Here is a 14,909-nt window from a genome sequence, read left to right on the forward strand (position 1 = left end):
TTCTGCAAAAACATTTATCAGGTAAAAGTGACAGAGGCAGGATCTTTTGAGATGGTAGTCAGTAAACACAGGCAGGCTGCAATAGGCATCCTTGTCTTAAAAGGTCAGAGGGATATCTTGAAGCCTATTTCGGTTTCCAGAGTCTGAATGCCTCAGGCTGAGCTTCAAAGGGTCAAAGCACAACAACAGTTTCACCAAAGCAGCCAAACCCACCTGGATGCTTGGTTAGATCACAAGCTACCACTCATTTTGCTTGTCACCCAGCTGCACCTTTGCTTACAAACACGTGCACCCCAGACTGATTTAAGCTGGGCACGCTTTTTCAAATGACTCTCGCATGTCAATTAGTGAAAGAGCACCAGAGCAGTGGAGGATTCCGCCTGTGGCATTAAACATCTCACAGGACACGCTTCTGTGTTGTGAAACAGAGCAAGCCTTAGTGTGAACCTGAACTCCTGGCTGCAGTTTATTCCAGAATTATTTAGCTACTATTTGAGCATTTTGGACATCTGAAAACCCAGGTTCGTGCTTTTTTTTTTTTTTTAAATCTAAATCAGCTCCATGATTTACTCCTCCAGCACTTTAGCTTGTTTTAGACAATCCAGATCTACATGAAGTTGTGAAGACCTAACAGTTATTTGAGGGTTTATTTTGTTTTGAATTAAACTGACAGTGGGGATAAAAGAGATATTACAAGGTTTGAATCAACTTCAAAAGCTAACCTAAATGTAAACTATAGATACTGCACTAGTTATTCTGCTCACTTGCACGGCTCTATAAACACATTGTCCTTTTTAAAATGTTTTTCTCTCCTCTGTTAATGCCTGAAAGACCCAAACAACAACAGATGAAATCAGTTAAATAACTATAAACTGGCACAACAGCTGAACTGATTATATGCAGAGTGCTGTCAAATGCATAAAATAAACAAACTGGGATAATAGACCTTCTTCTCTAAAGACTTGGTATTGTATTTATGGTAGGTATGGAACAATTACTGGGGAAAACACACACAAAAAATGTTTTTCAAAGCAGTTGTTTTAAAAAGTTGGAAAATCACTGTCCATGTACAGATGTAGAAATCCCTAAGGTTGTAAACAACGTGGCTTCAGGTTTTCCTTCTAATTTAGAACAGGATCGTGTGAAAATATAAAAGGACTGCCATGCTAATAGGAAAGGAAACTCCCCTTGTTAGGCAGCTTTTAAATACATACCTGAACTCGAGCCTCCGTGAGTTTGGCTCTTTGCGCAAGTTCTTCCCGAGTATAAATGTCAGGGTAGTGTGTCCTCTCAAAAGCTCTTTCCAGCTCCTCCAGTTGCTCTGCTGTGAAGGTTGTCCTGCTACGACGCTGCTTTCTTTTTAAAGGTAAGTCTGGTTCAGAATCGATGTCAGAGCCTTCATCAGACTGGGGTGCTGATGCTCAAAAGAAATTAAAAAAAATAATAATAAATTATCTTTAGTTGAGGAAAAAAAAAATCAAAAGATTTTATGAAATCTTCTTATATGGAAAAGCTGTTTTTTCTTCCCATGACTCAGAACTGAGTGGCAAACTTCAAAACCGCAAAAAGTGAGAAACAAATCAGAGTTAAATGTTCCACTGTGCAAACATGCTCAAACAAAAAGAATTATCAGAATTCAGATATGAGTTTATCACATTTTTCTGACCCAAGATTCTTTAAGGACCTCTAGAAATCTCTCTGAATGAAAGGACAAATTACTCAATTTGCTTTAACTCTTCCAATGGTTTCCAAGTGCATAAAACTGTAAGCAGTTCTGCTTAGATCCAAATGATACAGCCTCCTTCTTTTCCCTTAACTGCTAAACAAATGCAAATATCTGTCACACCGGTGTGTGTGCTGGAACTTAAATGGTCTGACACTGTGGATGCACGTGCGTGTGACTTTTCCTATAGATCCAGCAGTGAAACCTTACTGCTGAAATGGTTATGGAAGTGATTACAACATTACACTTTGAAGAAGTGTTGAATATAATATTCTACTACATAATACTCGAATTTAGGAGAATTGGTTTCTTCAATTATATTCACTTTATGGCTTGTGTAGTATTTATCCTATATTCTGAATTCCATGTTTAATGGATATTTAAATGTTCCTTCTCTCACAACTTACTTGCCTGTCTTAGGACCAACTAACAACCTCTGAACAGTCCAGAAAAGCATTAATTAAAAAAAAAAAAACAAAAAAAAAAAAAAGACATGACATGGTGTACAGAGAATTCCTGTAAAAATAGCTCAGAGGAATAATAGTCACTAATGCAAGGAGATACTAGCGTATCACGTATGACAACCAGAACTGAAATACAGAACAGGCTGCATCGCTTCCTTCCCCTAACATTTCATGATTTGTCCTCCTAGCCTAGGGAGGCTTTCCAGAATAGACCGTGGCTACAGATGGATGCAGGTGCGTGCTGATGGCTCACAGGATGTGCCTGCAGACCAGCCTCCCCGTGTTGAACCACAGGTCCCTCGCACCGTGCCCCAAGCAGGTGCTTAAGGAAAGCCATAAAGAAACATCCCTTGGGATATGCTTCTGGTTCCCAGGACCTCTGCCCCAGCCCATGCTGTGAGCTGGAGGACAAGTCTCCAGCCTTACAGAAGTCATGGAGCGATCTCAGTGCCCACAAGAGCTTCAGGCTGTGCTCCCTGGTAATTGAATGCACTCCAGCTACAGCCCGGCTGGGCTAAACCCATAGCTACAGCTGTGAAGGCAGCAAAGACTCTTACAGTACCCAACCACATTTTCTTTCCCCAGCAAGCCATAATGAACCAAAAAAAAAAAAAAAAAAAAAAAAACCAGATTTTCAAAGCCAGTCTTCACTTGCATCTGCTGCTGTCCCAGGCAACAAGCGTTCCCCTCCTTCCCCAAGACTTCAAGGGAAACCACCTAAAGAGGGCAGACACTCCCCAGCGATGCTGAAACTGCTTGTTCTGTTGAAATGCAATCATTGCTTCTACTGCTTCAATAATTCCAAATAAATTATTGATACAGACATTGATTTAAAATAATCTTCTTAACATGATTTATTTGAAAGTAGCTGAGAACACAAAGCCAGAACAGAAATCACTCTTCCTCAAGCTGCAGCTAAAACCCCCCACCTTCTTCAGTACTAGCTATCTTACATTTCCAATTTCACTCAAGCTGTTTGAACTAATAAATACACCTAATCTGTTTATTTAGTCCTACAGCATGAGAAAGACAAAGTTCTTTTATAAGCAGCTCAGCTGAAGAGTTTATGGATTTCTGCGTAAAAAGAAAAAAAAAAAAAGTGTAATTACTTTAGCCAAGAGGCTCTTATGTGAAAGATATCTTCATTGTCCAGACACCATAAATATTTTGGACCCAACATACGCAGGACATCAGGAGAAACTCCCACAGAGCTCAACATAAATGCACTGTGAGAACATCCATCTCTCAGACTCTTCTGCTTGTGCAAAAGTTCTGCCCCAAGTAAGACTGGATTTAGCTGTTCTGGAGAATATTGTCCCTGATGACAAAGGGGAATCAGTACAAGCATCCTGTCCCAAGTAGTTCAAGTTCATGCCTTACAAAACAAGCAATCCTAGGGTATCCCAAAATAAAGATAACACAAGAAGTTGGTGACAAATCCCAAATCTCAGTTGGAGCCCCAACCCAAGTGAATCAGTGGCACCTGCTTTCCTCCAACTGCCAAGCTACATGATAGCTTCATACTGGTGTTCAAAAATACAATTAAACATAAAAAAATGCAGGACTTTTTTATTTTTTTTCAATCATTTCCCCATGTTAGCCTCAGAAACCTATAGCACCCACATGCAGCTGCATCACTCTCTTCTACCCTTACCACCCGGGTCAGGCAAGGGCTCCTCTGGGTTTTGTTCTGCTCCTGCTCGTTTTTTGAAAAGCAGACTTGAGGCAAGCTGGAGCAGCGGGGCACTGTACTTCTGAAAGTTCTCTGCAGAGCAGATTGCCTGAAGGCAGGCACAACCCCGATGGCAGAGCAAAGATGCAAAGACGTGGCGCTGAGCACCCCGACCCGGAGCAGCGCTCACCCCGCAGGGGTTTTTATGGGGGACAGGGAAGCACCACAGCCTGCAGCATGGGCCCCGCACAGCCCCCCCAGTCCAGGGTGAGATGCTGCTCAGTCACAGCAGGGTGCATGGGGGGACTCTGTCAGGCACCTACATACGTGCCTGTAAAGAGCCAGCTTAAACTGTGCAGCTTAGAGTGGATATTTATTGCCACGTTTCTGGCCTGAATGCCCTCGCTGACTGGGTGGGGGTGTCAGGAGGCCTATAATGATCTTTCTAAAAATGTTTTATGAAGACATAGCAAAATCTTGTGATGTTTCCCTGCACCCTGTATTTCTGCAGCAATGAGAACAAAACAATTTCATTTTAGCTTTACATTTCATTAAGCAGTATATGAAACGGACAAAGATAAACCAGTCAGAAAACACTGAGCAAAGTATCCAAGAGCCAGACAATGTGTCTTACACAGATGCTAACATTTAGAGATAAAGTAATAAAAACTAAAGTAGGGAGAAAATGCATATCAAATTAAATGGCTTTCATATCCCTCTGATTTCATCAGTATTACCCTTTACCAGACCTGGCTACCACGAGCAGCTTTATTGAAAACACTGAGTTCCTTTATCTTGTCTGATCCATGATATTAAAAATCAGACAAATGTAATCTCAAATGATAGTTACATGTCTGTGTGACAGACTACACTATTTTCATTTGCTATGAAGTGTTTTTAACAAGGATTAGTTCCAGGGACGTTTTTATCCTCATCTTTTCTTACTATTATTAAACTTTTATATAGGTGAGAAGCCTATCAGAGTATTGGCTGAGCACACAAATTGGACACACCTCAGCCTGTAAAACAGCAGTAATTATTTTACATCTGTTCTGTAGCCAGGGTGTACGTCTCTTTTGCTAAGCAGCATCTCTCTAATAGATGCACTGACTTCCATGGTCTAATAAGACACCGTTCAGCATAGGAAAAGGTGGTCAGATTTTAGCTGGGTTATTTCCTTCTCCACCACCTCCACAGACCCACATCACACATATCACTAGCCTTTACGTTTGTCCTAATGATCCCAGTACTCCAGCCCTGCAGGCTATAAATGGGAAACAAGGAGACTCACCGTGCACGGGGCTCGCAGCTTCCCTCCTCACCACACCAAGCAAAATGGGAGCGGCAGCCAAAAGCACCGCCAGTAGCTGAGCCACGAAGTTTAATTAAAGAAGGAATTACAGCATTAAAGAGCAATTATTTGTCCCTTGGCCCCTCGTGACCTGTCTGGTGGCCTGAGGAGAGGCTGCATCCCAGTTAGCACTACAACACGAAGAAGTCCCTGCTCAGCTTCACAGGCGTTTGGTCACGTGGAATTCTGCAATTATCGGTTTTCCAAACACTGTAAATAGACGTGTCGGGGCAAAAACTGAGCAACAAAATAATGCACAAGAGGTCATTCCCTGGATTGTTTTACCTCTCAGCAAGACATTTCATTTGAATAATTAAATAACAAAAACATGACAACCATTTAAAAGCCATACATATGGATGCAGCACACCGCACACCACAAACCCAACCTTCCTGCGACCTGTGAAGGCACAGCTTCTCTGGCAGCCATTTGGGCACCTTAAAAGTGTTTAATTTTTATTATTTTATTTTTTTCCCACAGCCTTTTCTTCTAAAGCAGGGCAGCCGCTAGATGAATTCTGACTAGCCACAGGTCTTGCTAGATCAAGACCGGATAATGAGTCACAAGAGCAGGGTGGCTGCTGGCCACTTTGCTGGCCTTCCTCCATTGACACAGCGCTCCCTCGCCCCGCAGGCCGCCCTCCCGGCGCCTCGTCCCGTGCCGGTGGCAGGGCTCATGGCAGGGCTCGTGGGGACCCGTGGCTGCTGTACGGGTGGGAGGGAGGGGACGCGGGTGACCTCCGTCGTGTCGGCTCGGGTGCAGGCGAGGAGGAACGCGGCGGGGCCGCCGCCCCCACAGGGACCCGCGGCAAATGACAAATGACACTTTCTCTTTGTGATCTTTGGGATTTTTGTTGACTTATTTGGAGGCTTTTGTTGGGTCCTAAGAAATGGCCTGTGGCTGAGGCCCATTCTGCCGATTTCCACGCTCCATCTGTGGTATCCATCAGCAGGGCCCTAGCCCGCATTCAGGGCTCTGACACCTGCCTGGCAGGATGCGGGCGGCACAAAGGAGGCGGCCGGGGGCGGGCGGGGGGCCGGGCAGGGCGGCCGGGGGAAGGGGACGCACAGCAGGGGTTAATCCACACTCCCCAGCCCCAAAACGGCACCTGGAGGCAGCCCTGCGAGACCCCTGCCCGCATCGGGACCTGGACACAGCACGAGTGGTGTGGCTGAGGAACTGGAGGGGAAAGGGATGGAGAAGGGGGAAGCCATCGGGAGGTCAGGCTGAAAGGCTCACCCCGGTGCTCCCCACAGAAACACCCAGTGCTCAGACCCTCGCTTGAGCTGGCGAAGGATTTCGGCATCGGGCACTCCAGCAGCTGCTGGACCAGGAACACACCTTTCTTTCCTCAGAGTAAAGTCCACAAGAGAATAAAACTGCATCTTTACTTCCCACCAGCATCCTCCTTACCCCCCTCCCCACCATCCCTCCCTCCCAGTTTAGGGGCAGGTTTGCATTTGCATACAAAATAAAATTAAGGCTCCGGAGTCGAGCAACCGCCTCTCTGCCAGCACGGCGGCCCTCTGCTTTCCGCAGAAAGGCGACGCCAGGCTCCCTCTGCCTCCTCCCCACCACAGCGAGGGGCCACCAGGCAGAGCAGAGCCTGCCAGCCCCACGCTGATCAAACCCGGACAAATAAAGCCTGACACGCAACAACTCCCCGGGTGCCCGCTGCCCCGGGTAGAGGCTGCAGGCCTGCTGCGAACACGGCCGGCAGCGGGGACGGGTGTCGGAGGCCTGCGGTCGCCGTCCAGACACCTGCGAGCTGTTTTGGACCCTCAGCTGCCGAACCCCTTATCCAAGATCAAGCATGTTCCTATGCCTAAAAAAGCACCCTGAAACTGAGGGTTGCAGTGGTCCCCCCTAACCTAAGAACTTTTGGCAAGTTTTCTAGGATCCCAAGATGCAATTTTATCCAGTTCACTGGGAGATTCAGCACCCCAAATTTCACCCTAATAGGTCATAGCCCAGAATTTGTTAGCAGTCGGAATTTGCTAGCAGTTAGACTTAACTGCTCTGCTTTGACTGAAAGGCAAATTTTAAAAAACAATGAACAAAACAAGAAGACACAAAAGATTTCAGTGTGGTTAAGATAAAATATGCTAATGCTACTACAAGTTCCTTGTTAAAAAAGTGAAAATTTAGAATCAGAAAGTGTGTGAGAAACAATTCTCAATCTTGCTAGAAAGCGACAGAATACTTGATAAGATGTGAAACTCTAATAAGTAGTAAAATTTCTTTTAACCTGTTTTACTGGCATTTTGACTATGATATATTTAAAAACAAGAAACGAAACCCAAAAGCAGCCCTCTGCTCTAGACACGAATTTCACTCATCTAACAAGGATTAAGTCACACTTCAATTCCCCCTTTGAAAACCGCTGCTATTTGCAAAGGGCATGCTTACAAAAACATTGTAAATGGCTTTTTTAAACTCCACAGGCACTTTACAAAAGTCTTCACTGAGAGAATGAGAGAAATGGGAAGAAAATATGTTGCTGTTTAAGTAAACTGATTAATAAGAGTAATTAATCGGTTAACAGAATTGGCAAAGAGCGACTGCATCTCCTGTGAGCTGCAAGATGGAAAGTCAGCAAAGAAAGGCAAAAACAGCCATAGTAGCGATATAAGTGAGGTTGTGGAGAGGAGTGGATGGTATTTTTATTTTGGTTGGTCTGATTCACATTGAGAAATGTGCTTTGTACAGCGAAGTGAAAAGGAAAACAGTAGCTGCAGTAAAAGGAAATGGCCAACAGTGACTTTTATTTACAATTACCAAGAGACAGGCTATTATTGACCATATGTGCCACAATCGCCCTCCTTATCATGGGTTGGCCATCATGTCCATTGGGAGCTGTTAATGAACTGGGTAATTGAGCTGCTGACATGTGTTACCAAAACAAAACAATAGGAAGAAGAGACAAATGAACATTTTATTTGCCAATCAGAGTAGGTTCCGCTTTTCAGAGAGCAGTGCCTAAGTAAGTGGCTGAATACATAAAACAGTGCATTGAAGGCAAGCAGATGCATGCACAATAATGGTTAACTGACAGCCTATGGCCCATCTGTGCTTAACATTTTGTTAAAGAAATTACTTGACTTGCTAAAGAGACAAATCATACAGCTGCCCCGAGTGCTGCATTATAAGAGATAAATCATTAGCTAAACTGTTTTCATGCTTAAAATGACAATGCATATTAACAGTTATGCAGGGACATTTTGTCAGCACAGCTTGATGCAGTTATAACTTACAAAAAATGTGACAGCTCATAGCTATTCAATGATTTCAGCTTAGAAAAGAATGACAACACTGTGAAAACAATTTTACCACACAAACAATAGTTAATTTACAGTCCCTAAAAAAATAATAATAATAATTTTTTTTTTGAATGATGAAATAATATGGAAAGGAAAAAAAATGGCCAGTATATAACTGTTCTGCACCATTAATCTGCTAGCATGTACTTCATTCAAAACCACAGAGCATCAAAAAGGAACACATTCCATTTTAAATATCAAAGACTGCATTGCCAGCACTAAGAATAAATGGCTAATTCTCAACTGTGCATGAAAGGATAAGGAATTTCTAGAGTGAAAGGAAGGGAAGAGGAAACAGCAAATACAACAGCTACAAAAATCTCTTCTTATTCCCCCATCTCCTCTTCTAAAAGAGATTTGTTTTGTTGATACAAGTAACATTAAAGTACTTGGCATCTTTGCACGTGGGCCCAATCCTGCTCTTAAGTTTCACTGCTGTAAATGTGCACGGGAAATTATTACTATTTTATGCTGCACACTAAGCATAAAGGAACTGCTGCTAGCACTCGGGGGCTGTTATTGCACGGGCAGCACGCACACACGTGAGCTCACTGTCTAATGCTAGTGAGTTCCTAGCTCACAGCACCTGCTAAGGGAGGGCACAAAATCCAGTCCTCCCCTCCTGACTGAGGCTAAGGCAAGCCAGACCCTCAGCCAGCTCTACACACACTACCCAAAACAAAAAATAATACAGTTTAGGATAAAACTGGTGCAGCCTGTGGGGCCTTTCCCTGTGGTTTTGGAGGCTGGTGCCCACACCAGGGTGAGCTCAAGATTCACAACTAAATAAGTATTCCAGCTGCTCCAACAGCCCCCCCAAAAACAGACTACCTTGCTGGCTGAGCACAGTTCCTATCCACCAGCCTTAGAAAGGACTACTTTGGTGTTCCCACTGGTGGAGAAGTCTGATTCAGGGGCAAGATTTGGCCTCTTGCCCTATTTTATGGCACCCCTCCGCAGATCCCAGGGAGAAGAACCTAATTAGAGAGCAGGCACTGTGAGGGCCCCGGGTGTTATGAAGTGCCCTGGGACAGACTGATGTTCTCACTGTCACTGGGCTCTGAGTCACTCCAGACCACCTCTGAATACATCCTATTGACTGTGGGAGGAGGGACTTCTGCAAGCATGAAGAGGCATCACAAACACAACCCACTGACTTTTGCCAGGAGCTCACGAGTGCCTACATCTGGGGGCTTTTCCAATCCTTCCCATGGGAGCATCCATGGTAACACTGAGAACATCAACCTTGTGTTCGAAGTATTGCAACATCTTGTCTTCTCTCAAAAACCACAGTGAGATTTCAAGGAAAATTTTTCACAGGGCTCAACAGGAAAGAACAATTTTGTCCTAAATTTACAAAATTTATGAGAAGGTGAAGGGAACTAAAACTCAAATCCAAATGAGGCCAATCTAACAAGCTCTGAAAACTGGAGTTTTAGGCAATACTTTAAAACACAGGAAGACTTGAGAGGAAAGATAAATCTCTCTTGCACAATGCACAGAACTGACTAAAGAAGAGACTGGCAAGTAGTCTTCCTAGCTGAATCAGCTGATGGAAGCTCATTGGTAACCAATTAAGACTGAAAACATTGAGTATCCTGGGAGATGGAATTTGTCAGCTGAGAAATGAAATAAAAGAAATGAAGGAGTCTCTAGATAAATAACGAGACTCTATTAGAGAGTTAAAACAAGGCAAATAATTAAGCTGTCAGAAATTTCTCACTACATAGGCAGCATGGATTCTTAGAAAGAAAAAATCTATAAGCTATATTTGATTCAATTTCTTGGGGAAAAAAAAAGAAAGAAAGAAAGAAAGAAAGAAAGAAAGAAAGAAAGAAAGAAAGAAAGAAAGAAAGAAAGAAAGAAAGAAAGAAAGAAAGAAAGAAAGAAAGAAAGAAAGAAAGAAAGAAAGAAAGAAAGAAAGAAAGAAAGAAAGAAAGAAAGAAAGAAAGAAAGAAAGAAAGAAAGAAAGAAAGAAAGAAAGAAAGAAAGAAAGAAAGAAAGAAAGAAAGAAAGAAAGAAAGAAAGAAAGAAAGAAAGAAAGAAAGAAAGAAAGAAAGAAAGAAAGAAAGAAAGAAAGAAAGAAAGAAAGAAAGAAAGAAAGAAAGAAAGAAAGAAAGAAAGAAAGAAAGAAAGAAAGAAAGAAAGAAAGAAAGAAAGAAAGAAAGAAAGAAAGAAAGAAAGAAAGAAAGAAAGAAAGAAAGAAAGAAAGAAAGAAAGAAAGAAAGAAAGAAAGAAAGAAAGAAAGAAAGAAAGAAAGAAAGAAAGAAAGAAAGAAAGAAAGAAAGAAAGAAAGAAAGAAAGAAAGAAAGAAAGAAAGAAAGAAAGAAAGAAAGAAAGAAAGAAAGAAAGAAAGAAAGAAAGAAAGAAAGAAAGAAAGAAAGAAAGAAAGAAAGAAAGAAAGAAAGAAAGAAAGAAAGAAAGAAAGAAAGAAAGAAAGAAAGAAAGAAAGAAAGAAAGAAAGAAAGAAAGAAAGAAAGAAAGAAAGAAAGAAAGAAAGAAAGAAAGAAAGAAAGAAAGAAAGAAAGAAAGAAAGAAAGAAAGAAAGAAAGAAAGAAAGAAAGAAAGAAAGAAAGAAAGAAAGAAAGAAAGAAAGAAAGAAAGAAAGAAAGAAAGAAAGAAAGAAAGAAAGAAAGAAAGAAAGAAAGAAAGAAAGAAAGAAAGAAAGAAAGAAAGAAAGAAAGAAAGAAAGAAAGAAAGAAAGAAAGAAAGAAAGAAAGAAAGAAAGAAAGAAAGAAAGAAAGAAAGAAAGAAAGAAAGAAAGAAAGAAAGAAAGAAAGAAAGAAAGAAAGAAAGAAAGAAAGAAAGAAAGAAAGAAAGAAAGAAAGAAAGAAAGAAAGAAAGAAAGAAAGAAAGAAAGAAAGAAAGAAAGAAAGAAAGAAAGAAAGAAAGAAAGAAAGAAAGAAAGAAAGAAAGAAAGAAAGAAAGAAAGAAAGAAAGAAAGAAAGAAAGAAAGAAAGAAAGAAAGAAAGAAAGAAAGAAAGAAAGAAAGAAAGAAAGAAAGAAAGAAAGAAAGAAAGAAAGAAAGAAAGAAAGAAAGAAAGAAAGAAAGAAAGAAAGAAAGAAAGAAAGAAAGAAAGAAAGAAAGAAAGAAAGAAAGAAAGAAAGAAAGAAAGAAAGAAAGAAAGAAAGAAAGAAAGAAAGAAAGAAAGAAAGAAAGAAAGAAAGAAAGAAAGAAAGAAAGAAAGAAAGAAAGAAAGAAAGAAAGAAAGAAAGAAAGAAAAGAAAGAAAGAAAGAAAGAAAGAAAGAAAGAAAGAAAGAAAGAAAGAAAGAAAGAAAGAAAGAAAGAAAGAAAGAAAGAAAGAAAGAAAGAAAGAAAGAAAGAAAGAAAAGAAAGAAAGAAAGAAAGAAAGAAAGAAAGAAAGAAAGAAAGAAAGAAAGAAAACAACACACATAACCAAAATCCCTTAAGTTATCAAACTTACTGGGCACATCAAGACAAAAAAGGTTTATGAGCTTTTTTCAAAAATAGCTCTGCATTGCTTCACTGAGCTTTACCCAACTTTAACACAACTGAAACATTTTGAAAGAAAATACTGAAAATATTAATATTTACAGTAAAAAAAAAAAAAAAGAATGTTTCAATACATTTAATACATTTTCTGTACCTTTTAACTAGCTCTGACACCTGTATTAAAACCATCCTTGATCTGAAACAGCACTGACAGAGCAAGCTGTAGGTAGTTTCAGCTCCTTGTCAACACCACAGTCCTCTCAAGTCTCTATGGGAAATCAAAGCTATGATCTCTTCTTAAACCCACAGCTGCAGCCACTCGCACCTTAAGACTTTTACCTACTGCAGAACTGGACTGAATTATACATGTACGATCAGGTCTATTGCTCTCAGGGCTTGGGATGGCCAATTTTTTTTTTAAACAATTTTGGATTTTGTCATTGAGTACTCAGTTTCCTCAAGAAATTGCTTTACTTTGCAAAAAGTTTGCTACATTTTGTGGCAGCAATCCAAAACTGCTAATATTTTTGTTGTTGTTTTCTAGACTTTAGTAGATAGAGGAAAAATTACTCCTTTTGCTAGATCTATTCCTGTAATTCATTTTCCAATGTACCGCCTACTACTGCCAAATGCCTCTTTTCCAGCCAAATCTGTCTGTAACAGCTACGTAAAAATTGAGGTGCTGAATGCAAAATCCAACATCATCCCTCGTGGACCTGGGTACTGAACCCTCCTGTCTCACTGGCCAAAGACAGCCTCTACGCTTATGGTTGTTCCAGTATTTGGGATGAAAGGACCCTTTTCACTGTTACGATAGGATAGCAGTAGGGTGCTCAGCACCCCCTTGTGCTGCTTCCTGACCTTTTCATTCCCTGCTCCTACCTTGGCTGCCAGCATGGAGGTGAAGGACTCGGTGGTGCAACAGACTCCCTGGATCAGTCTCGTTGCATTCATTACACACCCTATGATGCTGCTACAGTAATTAAGTTGGGGCCATGCAAAAGTCAGACACCTGCAGATTCTCCTGTTCTCTTGCCCCATGGAGCACGTGTGCCAGTGAGTGTCATCCTTCAATTACCCTTCCCACTGACTGTCACCTGGGAGCTCACCAGGCAACACCTACACACAACCAAGACCGTTGGGTGTGCAAGCAAACAAACCCCACAGCAGCCATCACAGCTTGCAGATGATGCCCCCTGACCTTACTGTTGCCATCATACAGACACTGAATGGACGAGACAAATCAAAGCAAGACATCTTCTAAGGCAGGCATTGAGACAACTGAAATCTAGGTGATTAAAAAAAAATATTTGCAAATGCATGGTGCTATAAAAGATAAGCACTTCAATTTTTTTGTAATGAAGGAAGGTATATAGCTTGCTATTTGTTCAAAAGAAACATGGAGAGCTTAATTTCCAAGACAAACCCCACGCTTTTTCTAACCCCACACTTTTTCAAACAAACCAAAATACAGAGCAAAGCCCAATATCAGCCAACCTCAGCACAGTCAGTGGACGGGACCGATACACCGTGCTGGAAGAGTTGTCCAGCTGGGAGTCACTCATGATCCATTCTCTGCCACAGACATATTTAATTGCCATACATTTGGCCTCATTTACTACTTGTTGACAGATGCTGATAAATGCTCTTGAAAACCTCCAAGAACGATGGTCACTGGTGAATGCCTAATGGCAGAGATGTCAAGAATTATTTGACTAAACATATTCACACTTACATCATCTGCTTTGAAACCCCTACAGATATAAACAATAAATTTATAACTGTCTCTCTGAATTATTAGCAGCCCCAGAAACTGAAAAAAATAACTGCACCAAGCCTGCGAGATAAACACACTGGCTTTTCTTAAAGATTCCTCCGTTGGCGTAAAACAAAGACTGAAGCAGCAGGATGCCTGCTGGTGTGTCCTGCAGGCTTTGCACAGACACTAAAATTATGATCTCTCGTTTCTTTCTTCTTCCTCCCCCAATATAACTTACTTTGAAGGAATATTTGTTCAGGAATCAAAATGAGATAAAGCTTTAATTGACATCAAGTCCCCTTTTATGACTCTGACATTAACAGAGATTTAAAACAATTAGACACGAAATGTGTCTGTTGATAAGCATGCAATCCACAGCATGCACAGAGCACAACTTAAAACTTGCATTACTAAGCCCATATAAATAGTCCAACTATTGCCTTCAGTATATAATTATAGCAGACTTCACCGTGGCACTTAGTATTTTCTTAGCTGTGTAAATAGAACTATGATTTTAAGCAGGTCTGGAGAAAAATTGACTGCAAAACATTTCCCAGAAAGGTGTAAATTAAACAAATTAAGTCAAACTGAGCAAATTAAACAACAAATAAGGCCTCCCCCATCTTGGGGACTGGGAATTGCCTTCTGTGTATTACAAAATACAGCTCCCCCAGGCGCTGCCTCACCTGCTGCTGCACTGCCCAGGCAGCCGAGGCAGGGTCAGCCCCAGCTACTACGTGGCTTTTGGCAAAGGGCTACGACAAGAGTTTTCTAGGTTGCTTTTTTGTTTTGTTCTTATTTTAAGTAATTGAAATTACAGAGCTTAAGTTGCTATAAGTATGTTGTCTACTTCTCAGCTTTCTCTGCCTTGGTGCCAAATAGTGGAATACAAGAAGATCCAGCGATTTTCCTCAAGTGTTAGATAAGCCTTTAAATAAATAGGAATACTGAAAAGCCTGAGCAGAGGGATAAAATATTAGACTGGGGCTTATACAGTGGTTCAGTTTCTAACAGTATCATGAGTTTGAGGCTGCTTTGGGCCGTTTATCTGATCTATCCTGTATTTATCAGCAAGCGCGAAGCCGTATAGATACAGTAAGTACTACACCTCTGCTACACCTCAGGCTGGCAGAACTCCTGCATCCCCACCTGCAATTACAACCGC

At 41.3% G+C, this 14,909-nt stretch overlaps 1 protein-coding gene across 4 annotated transcripts in view; it reads right to left on the bottom strand.

Moving 5' to 3' along the window:
* The window catches only part of PAX3 (paired box 3), a 79,341-nt gene that overhangs the window by 25,947 nt on the left and 38,485 nt on the right, over nucleotides 1-14,909 (bottom strand). For 2 of the 4 annotated variants that reach the window (XM_038183383.2, NM_001310353.1), the window contains 1 exon segment: nucleotides 1,215-1,414. In XM_038183383.2, the coding sequence (XP_038039311.1) occupies nucleotides 1,215-1,414 (200 nt within the window). 4 annotated transcript variants of the gene reach the window in all.

This window comes from Anas platyrhynchos, chromosome 9 (genome assembly GCF_047663525.1).
Source record: "Anas platyrhynchos isolate ZD024472 breed Pekin duck chromosome 9, IASCAAS_PekinDuck_T2T, whole genome shotgun sequence".
NCBI lineage: Eukaryota > Metazoa > Chordata > Aves > Anseriformes > Anatidae > Anas > Anas platyrhynchos.